The sequence below is a fragment of the Betta splendens genome, chromosome 9 (genome assembly GCF_900634795.4).
Source record: "Betta splendens chromosome 9, fBetSpl5.4, whole genome shotgun sequence".
Classification (NCBI taxonomy): domain Eukaryota; kingdom Metazoa; phylum Chordata; class Actinopteri; order Anabantiformes; family Osphronemidae; genus Betta; species Betta splendens.
Genome location: NC_040889.2, coordinates 29,497,701 through 29,512,854, shown reverse-complemented (window position 1 = coordinate 29,512,854; position 15,154 = coordinate 29,497,701). Strand labels below are relative to the sequence as shown.

At 57.6% G+C, this 15,154-nt stretch overlaps 1 protein-coding gene across 1 annotated transcript; it reads left to right on the top strand.

Annotated features, from left to right (window-relative positions):
- Positions 1-53: 53 nt before the first annotated feature.
- On the top strand, positions 54-2,223 carry gstt1a (glutathione S-transferase theta 1a). Its single transcript, XM_029161011.3, has 6 exons — positions 54-187; positions 274-1,077; positions 1,174-1,261; positions 1,385-1,535; positions 1,703-1,879; positions 1,962-2,223. Exons 2-6 carry the CDS (start codon positions 972-974, stop codon positions 2,160-2,162), a joined length of 723 nt encoding a protein of 240 aa, XP_029016844.1. The 5' UTR covers positions 54-187; positions 274-971; the 3' UTR covers positions 2,163-2,223.
- Positions 2,224-15,154: the final 12,931 nt, after the last annotated feature.

Genomic DNA, 15,154 nt, shown 5'->3' with positions numbered 1-15,154 from the left:
TTTAATTAAGGGAAAGTTTGGGGATTTTGTTCTGCGTGTTTATTTTGCATTATTTGCGGCAACTGATACAGCTTTACTGATGCAGTGAAGGTCTGTGTAATGTGCCGGTTGTCGCCCTCTAGCGGACCTTTATACAAACTGCAGCTGTCTCCTTGCGACGTTCATTACAAATGTCTAAGTTGAACACGTGAGTTTAACACCCACGTAAATGTTACATATTTCACGTAAGCTTTTATAACAGATTTGAGAGAAGTGATTTTCTTTTCATTTTAGCTCCAGTGATGGATCCTTGGGATCTGGTTGGATCTGCTGAGCCCACAGGTTTCCCCCTGAACCGGACTGGTTTTCACCGACTCATCCTTTCACCTTTGTGACGAAGTTGGGTCCACAGCTCTATTTGTTCGTTCACACCCCACTGATGAGACCGGTCTTAAAGCATCTGTCAAGTCCAAAGTCCCTCGTCTGTTTGGACTTTGTGTCCGGTGGCGCCACCTTTGGGCAGATGTTCTGTTCGGATCTGATCCGTCCCAGTTTTTCGTTGCTTGTGCTCAGTCCGCCTTTCGTTTCCCCTTTCTCTCTCCCTCACCTTAGTTACACCTGCTAAAACAGGGAGACAGATGGTTTTATGAATGAACACTACCTTCAAAAAGGGTCCAATTAGCTTCTGTCTGTTAATCCACTTTAAAGGTTCTAGTAATGAGTAGTTCATAGTGTGAGGGGCCGACGTAGAACCCTGTAATACGATGAAGACAGCGGCTGAGCCGACCTCGTTAGCGACGGCTCAGCCTGTGTTTACTAAACGTCCTGGACAAAGGTGAGAGTGTCACACTTTGAAGTGTCTGCAGCGTTTAGCGCAGAAGGAGCCTGACGCCAGCAGAGGCGGAGCCGGGCTCGGGCCCGGCCCAACAGGCGCTGCAGGAGGCGCCGGGGCCACAGACGGGACAGCGCTCGGACCTTCAGGTTCTGGCGGCATGGAGCTCTATCTGGACCTGCTCTCCCAGCCCTGCAGGGCCGTCTTCCTCTTCGCCAGAGCGGCTCGGATTCCCTTCCACCTAAAGCCCGTGGACCTGGCTGAAGGTACGTCTGAGGTTCTGTTGGAGGAATGTGGTTGGTGTGATGTGGTGTCCCAGTAAACACGTTTGGGTCTAACCGGATCTCCCGTGTTTGCACCAGGACATCAGTACAGCGAGGAGTTTGGCAAAGTCAGCGTGATCAGGAAGGTTCCTGTGATGAAGGACGGGAGCTTCGTTCTGACTGAGAGGTAGCACAGACCCCAAGCAGCCACGAGGAGTCAGCGTAAACACACCTACTCACACCTGCTCCTCGTGAGCGCGACGTTACGCGGGCTCAGCCCAGGGATCAGAACCTGTCCTGTCCTTTGCAGCGTGGCCATCCTGAAGTACATGGCTCAGAAACACTCGGTGGCCGAGCACTGGCTTCCAGCCGAGCTGCAGCGCAGAGCGCGGGTTAATGAGTACCTGGCCTGGCAGCACATGAATGTGAGGGCCCACGGGTCAAAGGTCTTCCTGTTCAGGGTACGTCACCGAGCCGCTCCGGGACCTTGACCCGTTCACTCTCCGCTCAGTTCAGTGAATGTCTGCAGAATAGTTCAGAGTTCTTTAAAACATATCATGTTAACCCACATAGAATGAGCACGTTCAGAACCAGCAGGTCCAGTCTGAGCTGCTGTGTCTCTGAGCAGAGTGCGTTTCCCATCATCATGGGCTTCGAGGCCCCGAAGGAGAAGATGGATGCAGCTCTGGAGGACCTGAAGCAGTCGCTTGACCTGCTGGAGGAGAAGTTCCTGGAGAATAAACCTTTCATCGCTGGCGACAACATCTCCTTGGCCGATCTGGTGGCAGTAGTGGAGATCATGCAGGTACTGGTTCTGCTGGTTGTAGTGGTAGTACTGGTTCTACTGGAAACTCGAGCTTTATAAACCCTGCTTTAACCTGGTGCAGCCGGTCGGAACCGGCCTGGATGTGTTTGCAGGTCGGCCCAAGCTGTCGGCCTGGAGGGAGCGGGTGAAGACGGCGCTCGGCGAGAAGCTGTTCGACGAAGCCCATGAGGGCATCATGAACGTGAGCGTCCTGGCGCAGAAGATGCAGGACAACAGCAAGTTCGAGATGCTCAGACCCAAGTTCCAGAAGCTTTTCAGCTGAGGGACACGCGTGTGCGTCTGCTGGTTGAAACAAGCTGAATAAAGAACTAGCGTCTAACGAGTGTCATGGGTCCGTTTTCATTTCACCTGATTCCACCACACAGGACAGATGGGACAGCTCAGCACCAGCAGACGTCGCTGCCTCCTGGGCTCCTGAAGCTGAGCTCTGGGCACAGAAGCAGGTTAAAATGAGCTACGTGTTGCTATGGAGACGCCTTCATGTTTAACCTCTGAAGTCTGACACAGTCACGTCGTCATGACGACACGCAGCATAAATAGTAATAAAGTTGAATTTCTCATCTTTTTTTCTACGGTTCCCTAAAGTTATGAAAAGTTAATTACTAAAATACTGTTTGTGGTGTAAAATGAGAGGAAACTGAATAACACAACTAATAAACCTCTGTCACTCTCTAAAAACTCGCGTCCACATCTGGACGCTTGTATTTTAGCTGAAAACTGTTTTCAGAAGGTGGAAATCAAAACCTTGGTCCACATTTGACTTCAAACCGACAGCAACCTCATTATCTGAGTCGTGACAGATTTGAAGGAGCCGCTCTGGCTCTGATCTGGGCTGGTTTGTTGTGAGGCCTGGGGTCGTGTGGGGTCACGGCGGCTGTACCCCCCTCCCCCGGTTCACTCTGCTCCTCTGAGGCGGCTGTGTGTTTGCGTGTGTTTGCATGTGTGTTAATATGTGTTTTTGCATGTGCATGTGTGTGTGTTTGCGTGTGTGTGCGTTTGTGTGTGTATGTGTGTTTGCGTGTGTGTCTGTGTGTGTTTGCGCGTGTGTTTGCGTGTGTGTGTTTGCGTGTGTGTTTGCGCGTGTGTTTGCGTGTGTGTGTTTGCGTGTGTGTTTGCTTGTGTGTGTTTGCTTGTGTGTGTTTGCGTGTGTGTGTTTGCGTGTGTGTTTGCGTGTGTGTGTTTGCGTGTGTGTGTTTGCGTGTGTGTTTGCGTATGTGTGTTTGCGCGTGTGTTTGCGTGTGTGTGTTTGCGTGTGTGTTTGCGTGTGTGTGTTTGCGTGTGTGTTTGCGTGTGTGTGTTTGCGTGTGTGTGTTTGCGTGTGTGTTTGCGTGTGTGTGTTTGCGTGTGTGTTTGCGCGTGTGTTTGCGTGTGTGTGTTTGCGTGTGTGTTTGCGTGTGTGTGTTTGCGTGTGTGTTTGCGTGTGTGTTTGCGTGTGTGTTTGCGTGTGAGTTTGCGTGTGTGTGTTTGCGTGTGTGTTTGCGTGTGAACATTTCTGGCCTCAGTGAGATCTGCTGTCATGTGCTGGAACGCCGCCACCTCTTGTAAAAATACTGAGGGGGAGCGTATTGGTTCCATCTGCTGTTTATATCTCTACACGACGACACTGGAGCGGAGCAGGTTGCTCCAAAAACACAAAGAGCTCAGACGATGAAGTTAGGACGTTGTGCAGATCAGCAAAAATAACAAAGTGGATGAAAACACAGCAGATGACATCACAGTCAGCGATTGGAGGGAAGTCTCAATGACACTGAACAGGCTGAGCTACAAAATGGAGGAAGACACAGGACCAGAACCAGAACCAAAGGCTGGAACCAGAGGCTGGAACCAAAGGATAGAACCAGAAGCTGGACCCAGAAGATCGAACCAGAGGCTGGACCCAGAGGAAGGACCCAAAAGCTGGACCCAGAGGCTGGAACCAAAGGCTGAAACCAGAGGCTGGAACCAAAGGATAGAACCAGAAGCTGGACCCAGAGGCTGGACCTAGAGGCTGGAACCGAAGACTGGACCCAGAGGCTGGAACCAGAGGCTGGACCCAGAGGCTGGAAAAAAAGGCTGGAACCAGAGGCTGGAACCAAAGGATAGAACCAGAGGCTGGACCCAGAAGATTGAACCAGAGGCTGGACCCAGAGGATGGACCCAGAGGCTGGATCCAGAGTCTGGACCCAGAGGATGGACCCAGAGTCTGGAACCAGAGGCTGGAACCAAAGGCTGGACCCAGGGGCTGGAACCAAAGGCTGGACCCAGAGTCTGGACCCAGAGGATGGACCCAGAGTCTGGAACCAGAGGCTGGAACCAAAGGCTGGACCCAGGGGCTGGAACCAAAGGCTGGACCGAGAGGCTGGAACCAGAGGCTGGAACCAAAGCTGGACCCAGAGGCTGGAACCAAAGGCTGGACCCAGAGGCTGGACCCAGAGGCTGGAACCAGAGGCTGGACCCAGAGGCTGGAACCAGAGGCTGGAACCAGAGGCTGGAACCAAAGGATAGAACCAGAGGCTGGACCCAGAAGATCGAATCAGAGGCTGGACCCAGAGGATGGACCCAGAGGCTGGAACCAGAAGCTGAAACCAGAAGCTGGATCCAGAGTCTGGACCCAGAGGATGGACCCAGAGTCTGAACCCAGAGGATGGACCCAAGGGCTGGAACCAGAGGCTGGAACCAGTGGCTGGACCCAGGGGCTGGAACCAGAGGCTGGACCCAGAAGATAGACTCAGAGCAAGGAACCAGAGGCTGGGACCAGAGGCTGGACTCAGAGGCTGTAACCAGAGGCTGGACCCAGAGGCTGGAACCAGAGGCTGGACCTAGAGGCTGGAACCAGAGGCTGGACTCAGAGCATAGAACCAGAGGCTGGAACCAGAGGCTGGACCCAGGGGCTGGAACCAGAGGCTGGACCCAGAAGATGGACTCAGAGTCTGAACCCAGGGGATGGACCCAAAGGCTGGAACCAAAGGCTGGAACCAGAGGCTGGAACCAGAGGCTGGAACCAGAGGCTGGAACCAGAGGCTGGAACCAAAGGCTGGAACCAGAGGCTGAACCCAGAAGATCGAACCAGAGGCTGGACCCAGAAGATCGAAGCAGAGGCTGGAACCAGAGGCTGGACCCAGAGGCTGGAACCAAAGGCTGGAACCAGAGGCTGGACCCAGAGGATGAACCCAGAGGCTGGAACCAGAAGCTGAACCCAGAGGCTGGATCCAGAGTCTGGACCCAGAGGATGGACCCAGAGTCTGAACCCAGAGGATGGACCCAAAGGCTGGAACCAGAGGCTGGAACCAGAGGCTGGAACCAAAGGCTGGATCCAGAGGTCTGGAACCAAAGGCTGGAACCAGAGGCTGGAACCAAAGGCTGGAACCAGAGGCTGGAACCAAAGGCTGGAACCGGAGGCTGGAACCAAAGGCTGGAATCAGAGGCTTGAACCAGAGGCTGGACCCAGAGGCTGGAACCAAAGGCTGGACCCAGAGGCTGGAACCAGAGGCTGGACCCAGAGGCTGGAACCAAAGGCTGGAACCAGAGGCTGGAACCAAAGGATAGAACCAGAGGCTGGACCCAGAAGATCGAACCAGAGGCTGGACCCAGAGGATGAACCCAGAGGCTGGAACCAGAAGCTGAACCCAGAGTCTGGACCCAGAGGATGGACCCAGAGTCTGAACCCAGAGGATGGACCCAAAGGCTGGAACCTAAGGCTGGAACCAAAGGCTGGATCCAGAGGTCTAGAACCAAAGGCTGGAACCAGAAGATCGAACCAAAGGCTGGACCCAGAGGCTGGAACCAAAGGATAGAACCAGAGGCTGAACCCAGAAGATCGAACCAGAGGCTGGACCCAGAAGATCGAACCAGAGGCTGGGCCCAGAGGCTGGACCCAAAGGCTGGACCCAGAAGATCGAACCAGAGGCTGGACTCAGAGCATAGAACCAGAGGCTGGACCCAGAGGCTGGAACCAGAGGCTGGACCCAGAGGCTGGAACCAGAGGCTGGAACCATAGGCTGGACCCAGAGGCTGGAACCAGAGGCTGAAACCAGAGGCTGGACCCAGAAGATCGAACCAGAGGCTGGACCCAGAGGCTGGAACCAAGGGCTGGACCCAGAAGATCGAACCAGAGGCTGGACCCAGAGGATGGACCCAGAGGCTGGAACCAGAAACTGAACCCAGAGGCTGGATCCAGAGTCTGGACCCAGAGGATGGACCCAGAGTCTGAACCCAGAGGATGGACCCAAAGGCTGGAACCAGAGGCTGGAACCAAAGGCTGGAACCAGAGGCTGGACCCAGAAGATCGAACCAGAGGCTGGACCCAGAAGATCGAACCAAAGGATAGAACCAGAGGCTATACCCAGAGGCTGGACCCATGGTCTGGAACCAAAGGCTGGAGCCAGAGGCTGGAACCAAAGGCTGGAACCAAGGACTGGAACCAGAGGCTGTAACCAGAGGCTGGACCCAGAGGCTGGAACCAGAGGCTGGACCCAGAGGCTGGACCCAGAGGCTGGAACCAAAGGCTGGACCCAGAGGCTGGAACCAGAGGCTGGACTCAGAGCATAGAACCAGAGGCTGGAACCAGAGGCTGGACCCAGGGGCTGGAACCAAAAGCTGGACCCAGAGGCTGGAACCAGAGGCTGGAACCAAAGGCTGGACCCAGAGGCTGGAACCAGAGGCTGGACCCAGAGGTTGGAACCAGAGGCTGGACCCAGAGGCTGGACCCAGGGGCTGGAACCATAAGCTGGACCCAGAGGCTGGAACCAGAGGCTGGAACCAAAGGCTGGAACCAGAGGCTGGACCCAGAGGCTGGAACCAGAGGCTGGAACCAGAGGCTGGAACCATAGGCTGGACCCAGAGGCTGGAACCAGAGGCTGAAACCAGAGGCTGGACCCAGGGTCTGGAACCAAAGGCTGGACCCAGAGGCTGGAACCAGAGGCTGGAACCAAAGGCTGGATCCAGAGGCTGTAACCAGAGGCTGGACCCAGAGGCTGGAACCAGAGGCTGGACCCAAAGGCTGGAACCAGAGGCTGAAACCAGAGGCTGGACCCAGGGTCTGGAACCAAAGGCTGGACCCAGGGGCTGGAACCAAAGGCTGGACCGAGAGGCTGGAACTAAAGGCTGGAACCAAAGCTGGACCCAGAGGCTGGAACCAAAGGCTGGACCCAGAGGCTGTACCCAGAGGCTGGAACCAGAGGCTGGACCCAGAGGCTGTACCCAGAGGCTGGAACCAGAGGCTGGACCCAGAGGCTGGAACCAGAGGCTGGAACCAGAGGCTGGAACCAAAGGATAGAACCAGAGGCTGGACCCAGAAGATCGAATCAGAGGCTGGACCCAGAGGATGGACCCAGAGGCTGGAACCAGAAGCTGAAACCAGAAGCTGGATCCAGAGTCTGGACCCAGAGGATGGACCCAGAGTCTGAACCCAGAGGATGGACCCAAGGGCTGGAACCAGAGGCTGGAACCAGTGGCTGGACCCAGGGGCTGGAACCAGAGGCTGGACCCAGAAGATAGACTCAGAGCAAGGAACCAGAGGCTGGGACCAGAGGCTGGAACCAGAGGCTGGACCTAGAGGCTGGAACCAGAGGCTGGACTCAGAGCATAGAACCAGGGGCTGGAACCAGAGGCTGGACCCAGAAGATCGAACCAGAGGCTGGACCCAGAAGATCGAAGCAGAGGCTGGAACCAGAGGCTGGACCCAGAGGCTGGAACCAAAGGCTGGAACCAGAGGCTGGACCCAGAGGATGAACCCAGAGGCTGGACCCAGAGGCTGAACCCAGAGGCTGGATCCAGAGTCTGGACCCAGAGTCTGGACCCAGAGGATGGACCCAGAGTCTGAACCCAGAGGATGGACCCAAAGGCTGGAACCAGAGGCTGGAACCAGAGGCTGGAACCAAACGCTGGATCCAGAGGTCTGGAACCAAAGGCTGGAACCAGAGGCTGGAACCAAAGGCTGGAACCAGAGGCTGGAACCAAAGGCTGGAACCGGAGGCTGGAACCAAAGGCTGGAATCAGAGGCTTGAACCAGAGGCTGGACCCAGAGGCTGGAACCAAAGGCTGGACCCAGAGGCTGGACCCAGAAGATCGAACCAGAGGCTGGACCCAGAGGATGAACCCAGAGGCTGGAACCAGAAGCTGAACCCAGAGTCTGGACCCAGAGGATGGACCCAGAGTCTGAACCCAGAGGATGGACCCAAAGGCTGGAACCTAAGGCTGGAACCAAAGGCTGGATCCAGAGGTCTAGAACCAAAGGCTGGAACCAGAAGATCGAACCAAAGGCTGGACCCAGAGGCTGGAACCAAAGGATAGAACCAGAGGCTGGACCCAGAAGATCGAACCAGAGGCTGGACCCAGAAGATCGAACCAGAGGCTGGGCCCAGAGGCTGGACCCAAAGGCTGGACCCAGAAGATCGAACCAGAGGCTGGACTCAGAGCATAGAACCAGAGGCTGGACCCAGAGGCTGGAACCAGAGGCTGGACCCAGAGGCTGGAACCAGAGGCTGGAACCAGAGGCTGGAACCATAGGCTGGTCCCAGAGGCTGGAACCAGAGGCTGAAACCAGAGGCTGGACCCAGGGTCTGGAACCAAAGGCTGGACCCAGAGGCTGGAACCAGAGGCTGGAACCAAAGGCTGGATCCAGAGGCTGTAACCAGAGGCTGGACCCAGAGGCTGGAACCAAAGGCTGGACCCAGAGGCTGGAACCAGAGGCTGGACCCAGAGGTGGGAACCAGAGGCTGGACCCAGAGGCTGGACCCAGGGGCTGGAACCAAAAGCTGGACCCAGAGGCTGGAACCAGAGGCTGGAACCAAAGGCTGGAACCAGAGGCTGGACCCAGAGGCTGGAACCAGAGGCTGGAACCAGAGGCTGGAACCATAGGCTGGACCCAGAGGCTGGAACCAGAGGCTGAAACCAGAGGCTGGACCCAGGGTCTGGAACCAAAGGCTGGACCCAGAGGCTGGAACCAGAGGCTGGAACCAAAGGCTGGATCCAGAGGCTGTAACCAGAGGCTGGACCCAGAGGCTGGAACCAGAGGCTGGACCCAGAGGCTGGAACCAAAGGCTGGACCCAGAGGCTGGAACCAGAGGCTGGAACCAGAGGCTGGACCCAAAAGCTAGACCCAGAGGCTGGAACCAGAGGCTGGAACCAGAAGCTGGAACCATAGGCTGGACCCAGAGGCTGGAACCAGAGGCTGAAACCAGAGGCTGGACCCAGGGTCTGGAACCAAAGGCTGGACCCAGAGGCTGGAACCAGAGGCTGGAACCAGAGGCTGGACTCAGAGCATAGAACCAGAGGTTGGAACCAGAGGCTGGACCCAGAGGATGGACCCAGAGGCTGGAACCAGAAGCTGAACCCAGAGGCTGGATCCAGAGTCTGGACCCAGAGGCTGGAACCAAAGGCTGGACCCAGAGGATGGAACCAGAGGTTTGAACCAGAGGCTGGAACCAAAGCCTGGAACCAGAGGCTGGACCCAGAAGATCGAACCAGAGGCTGGACCCAGAAGATCGAACCAGAGGCTGGACCCAGAGGCTGGAACCAAAGGCTGGACCCAGAAGATCGAACCAGAGGCTGGACCCAGAGGATGGACCCAGAGGCTGGAACCAGAAACTGAACCCAGAGGCTGGATCCAGAGTCTGGACCCAGAGGATGGACCCAGAGTCTGAACCCAGAGGATGGACCCAAAGGCTGGAACCAGAGGCTGGAACCAGAGGCTGGAACCAAAGGCTGGAACCAGAGGCTGGACCCAGAAGATCGAACCAGAGGCTGGACCCAGAAGATCGAACCAGAGGCTGGACCCAGAGGCTGGACCCAGAGGCTGGAACCAGAAGCTGGACCCAAAGGCTGGAACCAAAGGATAGAACCAGAGGCTAGACCCAGAGGCTGGACCCATGGTCTGGAACCAAAGGCTGGAGCCAGAGGCTGGAACCAGAGGCTGAAACCAAGGACTGGAACCAGAGGCTGTAACCAGAGGCTGGACCCAGAGGCTGGAACCAGAGGCTGGACCCAGAGGCTGGAACCAAAGGCTGGACCCAGAGGCTGGAACCAGAGGCTGGACTCAGACCATAGAACCAGAGGCTGGAACCAGAGGCTGGACCCAGGGGCTGGAACCAAAAGCTGGACCCAGAGGCTGGAACCAGAGGCTGGAACCAAAGGCTGGACCCAGAGGCTGGAACCAGAGGCTGGACCCAGAGGTTGGAACCAGAGGCTGGACCCAGAGGCTGGACCCAGGGGCTGGAACCAAAAGCTGGACCCAGAGGCTGGAACCAGAGGCTGGAACCAAAGGCTGGACCCAGAGGCTGGAGGATGGTCCCGGAGGCTGGACCGAGAGGCTGGAACCAAAGGATAGAACCAGAGGCTGGACCCAGGGTCTGGAACCAAAGGCTGGACCCAGAGGCTGGAACCTTAGGCTGGAACCAAAGGCTGGATCCAGAGGCTGTAACCAGAGGCTGGACCCAGAGGCTGGAACGAGAGGCTGGACCCAGAGGCTGGAACCAGAGGCTGGAACCAGAGGCTGGACTCAGAGCATAGAACCAGAGGCTGGAACCAGAGGCTGGACCCAGGGGCTGGAACCAAAAGCTGGACCCAGAGGCTGGAACCAGAGGCTGGAACCAAAGGCTGGACCCAGAGGCTGGAACCAGAGGCTGGACCCAGAGGCTGGACCCAGAGGCTGGAACCAGAGGCTGGACCCAGAGGCTGGAACCAAAGGCTGGACCCAGAAGATCGAAACAGAGGCTGGACCCAGAGGATGAACCCAGAGGCTGGAACCAGAGGCTGAAACCAGAGGCTGGAACCAGAGGCTGGAACCAAAGGCTGGAACCAGAGGCTGAACCCAGAAGATCGAACCAGAGGCTGGACCCAGAAGATCGAAGCAGAGGCTGGAACCAGAGGCTGGACCCAGAGGATGGACCCAGAGGCTGGAACCAGAAGCTGAACCCAGAGGCTGGATCCAGAGTCTGAACCCAGAGGCTGGAACCAAAGGCTGGACCCAGAGGATGGAACGAGAGGTTTGAACCAGAGGCTGGAACCAAAGCCTGGAACCAGAGGCTGGACCCAGAAGATCGAACCAGAGGCTGGACCCAGAAGATCGAACCAGAGGCTGGACCCAGAGGCTGGAACCAAAGGCTGGACCCAGAAGATCGAACCAGAGGCTGGACCCAGAGGATGGACCCAGAGGCTGGAACCAGAAACTGAACCCAGAGGCTGGATCCAGAGTCTGGACCCAGAGGATGGACCCAGAGTCTGAACCCAGAAGATGGACCCAAAGGCTGGAACCAGAGGCTGGAACCAGAGGCTGGAACCAAAGGCTGGAACCAGAGGCTGGACCCAGAAGATCGAACCAGAGGCTGGACACAGAAGATCGAACCAGAGGCTGGACCCAGAGGCTGGACCCAGAGGCTGGAACCAGAAGCTGGACCCAAAGGCTGGAACCAAAGGATAGAACCAGAGGCTAGACCCAGAGGCTGGACCCATGGTCTGGAACCAAAGGCTGGAGCCAGAGGCTGGAACCAGAGGCTGGAACCGAGGACTGGAACCAGAGGCTGTAACCAGAGGCTGGACCCAGAGGCTGGAGCCAGAGGCTGGACCCAGAGGCTGGAACCAAAGGCTGGACCCAGAGGCTGGAACCAGAGGCTGGACTCAGAGCATAGAACCAGAGGCTGGAACCAGAGGCTGGACCCAGGGGCTGGAACCAAAAGCTGGACCCAGAGGCTGGAACCAGAGGCTGGAACCAAAGGCTGGACCCAGAGGCTGGAACCAGAGGCTGGACCCAGAGGTTGGAACCAGAGGCTGGACCCAGAGGCTGGACCCAGGGGCTGGAACCAAAAGCTGGACCCAGAGGCTGGAACCAGAGGCTGGAACCAAAGGCTGGACCCAGAGGCTGGAGGATGGTCCCGGAGGCTGGACCGAGAGGCTGGAACCAAAGGATAGAACCAGAGGCTGGACCCAGAGGCTGGATCCAGGGTCTGGAACCAAAGGCTGGACCCAGAGGCTGGAACCTTAGGCTGGAACCAAAGGCTGGATCCAGAGGCTGTAACCAGAGGCTGGACCCAGAGGCTGGACCCAGAGGCTGGAACGAGAGGCTGGACCCAGAGGCTGGAACCAGAGGCTGGAACCAGAGGCTGGACTCAGAGCATAGAACCAGAGGCTGGACCCAGGGGCTGGAACCAAAAGCTGGACCCAGAGGCTGGAACCTTAGGCTGGAACCAAAGGCTGGATCCAGAGGCTGTAACCAGAGGCTGGACCCAGAGGCTGGAACGAGAGGCTGGACCCAGAGGCTGGAACCAGAGGCTGGAACCAGAGGCTGGACTCAGAGCATAGAACCAGAGGCTGGAACCAGAGGCTGGACCCAGGGGCTGGAACCAAAAGCTGGACCCAGAGGCTGGAACCAGAGGCTGGAACCAAAGGCTGGACCCAGAGGCTGGAACCAGAGGCTGGACCCAGAGGCTGGACCCAGAGGCTGGAACCAAAGGCTGGACCCAGAGGCTGGAACCAAAGTCTGGACCCAGAAGATCGAAACAGAGGCTGGACCCAGAGGATGAACCCAGAGGCTGGAACCAGAAGCTGAACCCAGAGGCTGGATCCAGAGTCTGGACCCAGAGGATGGACCCAGAGTCTGAACCCAGGGGATGGACCCAAAGGCTGGAACCAGAGGCTGAAACCAGAGGCTGGAACCAGAGGCTGGAACCAAAGGCTGGAACCAGAGGCTGAACCCAGAAGATCGAACCAGAGGCTGGACCCAGAAGATCGAAGCAGAGGCTGGAACCAGAGGCTGGACTCAGAGGCTGGAACCAAAGGATAGAACCAGAGGCTGGACCCAGAAGATCGAACCAGAGGCTGGATCCAGAGTCTGGACCCAGAGGATGGACCCAGAGTCTGAACCCAGGGGATGGACCCAAAGGCTGGAACCAGAGGCTGGAACCAGAGGCTGGAACCAGAGGCTGGAACCAGAGGCTGAATCCAGAAGATCGAACCAGAGGCTGGACCCAGAAGATCGAAGCAGAGGCTGGAACCAGAGGCTGGACCCAGAGGCTGGAACCAAAGGCTGGAACCAGAGGCTGGACCCAGAGGATGAACCCAGAGGCTGGAACCAGAAGCTGAACCCAGAGGCTGGATCCAGAGTCTGGACCCAGAGGATGGACCCAGAGTCTGAACCCAGAGGATGGACCCAAAGGCTGGAACCAGAGGCTGGAACCAGAGGCTTAATCCAGAAGATCGAACCAGAGGCTGGACCCAGAAGATCGAAGCAGAGGCTGGAACCAGAGGCTGGACCCAGAGGCTGGAACCAAAGGCTGGAACCAGAGGCTGGACCCAGAGGATGAACCCAGAGGCTGGAACCAGAAGCTGAACCCAGAGGCTGGATCCAGAGTCTGGACCCAGAGGATGGACCCAGAGTCTGAACCCAGAGGATGGACCCAAAGGCTGGAACCAGAGGCTGGAACCAGAGGCTGGAACCAAAGGCTGGATCCAGAGGTCTGGAACCAAAGACTGGAACCAGAGGCTGGAACCAAAGGCTGGAACCAGAGGCTGGAACCAAAGGCTGGAACGGGAGGCTGGAACCAAAGGCTGGAATCAGAGGCTTGAACCAGAGGCTGGACCCAGAGGCTGGAACCAAAGGCTGGACCAAGAGGCTGGAACCAGAGGCTGGACCCAGAGGCTGGAACCAGAGGCTGGAACCAGAGGCTGGAACCAGAGGCTGGAACCAGAGGCTGGAACCAAAGGCTGGAACCAGAGGCTGAACCCAGAAGATCGAACCAGAGGCTGGACCCAGAAGATCGAAGCAGAGGCTGGAACCAGAGGCTGGACCCAGAGGCTGGAACCAAAGGCTGGAACCAGAGGCTGGACCCAGAGGCTGGAACCAGAAGCTGAACCCAGAGGCTGGATCCAGAGTCTGGACCCAGAGGATGGACCCAGAGTCTGAACCCAGAGGATGGACCCAAAGGCTGGAACCAGAGGATGGACCCAGAGGCTGAAACCAGAAGCTGAACCCAGAGGCTGGATCCAGAGTCTGGACCCAGAGGCTGGAACCAAAGGCTGGACCCAGAGGATGGAACCAGAGGTTTGAACCAGAGGCTGGAACCAGAGGCTGGAACCAGAGGCTGGAACCAAAGGCTGGAACCAGAGGCTGAACCCAGAAGATCGAACCAGAGGCTGGACCCAGAAGATCGAAGCAGAGGCTGGAACCAGAGGCTGGACCCAGAGGCTGGAACCAAAGGCTGGAACCAGAGGCTGGACCCAGAGGCTGGAACCAGAAGCTGAACCCAGAGGCTGGATCCAGAGTCTGGACCCAGAGGATGGACCCAGAGTCTGAACCCAGAGGATGGACCCAAAGGCTGGAACCAGAGGATGGACCCAGAGGCTGAAACCAGAAGCTGAACCCAGAGGCTGGATCCAGAGTCTGGACCAAGAGGCTGGAACCAAAGGCTGGACCCAGAGGATGGAACCAGAGGTTTGAACCAGAGGCTGGAACCAAAGCCTGGAACCAGAGGCTGGACCCAGAAGATCGAACCAGAGGCTGGACCCAGAAGATCGAACCAGAGGCTGGACCCAGAGGCTGGAACCAAAGGCTGGACCCAGAAGATCGAACCAGAGGCTGGACCCAGAGGATGGACCCAGAGGCTGGAACCAGAAACTGAACCCAGAGGCTGGATCCAGAGTCTGGACCCAGAGGATGGACCCAGAGTCTGAACCCAGAGGATGGACTCAAAGGCTGGAACCAGAGGCTGGAACCAGAGGCTGGAACCAAAGGCTGGAACCAGAGGCTGGACCCAGAAGATCGAACCAGAGGCTGGACCCAGAAGATCGAACCAGAGGCTGGACCCAGAGGCTGGAACCAGAAGCTGGACCCAAAGGCTGGAACCAAAGGATAGAACCAGAGGCTAGACCCAGAGGCTGGACCCATGGTCTGGAACCAAAGGCTGGAGCCAGAGGCTGGAACCAGAGGCTGTAACCAGAGGCTGGACCCAGAGGCTGGAACCAGAGGCTGGACCCAGAGGCTGGACCCAGAGGCTGGAACCAAAGGCTGGACCCAGAGGCTGGAACCAGAGGCTGGACTCAGAGCATAGAACCAGAGGCTGGAACCAGAGGCTGGACCCAGGGGCTGGAACCAAAAGCTGGACCCAGAGGCTGGAACCAGAGGCTGGAACCAAAGGCTGGACCCAGAGGCTGGAACCAGAGGCTGGACCCAGAGGTTGGAACCAGAGGCTGGACCCAGAGGCTGGACCCAGGGGCTGGAACCAAAAGCTGGACCCAGAGGCTGGAACCAGAGGCTGGAACCAAAGGCTGGACCCAGAGGCTGGA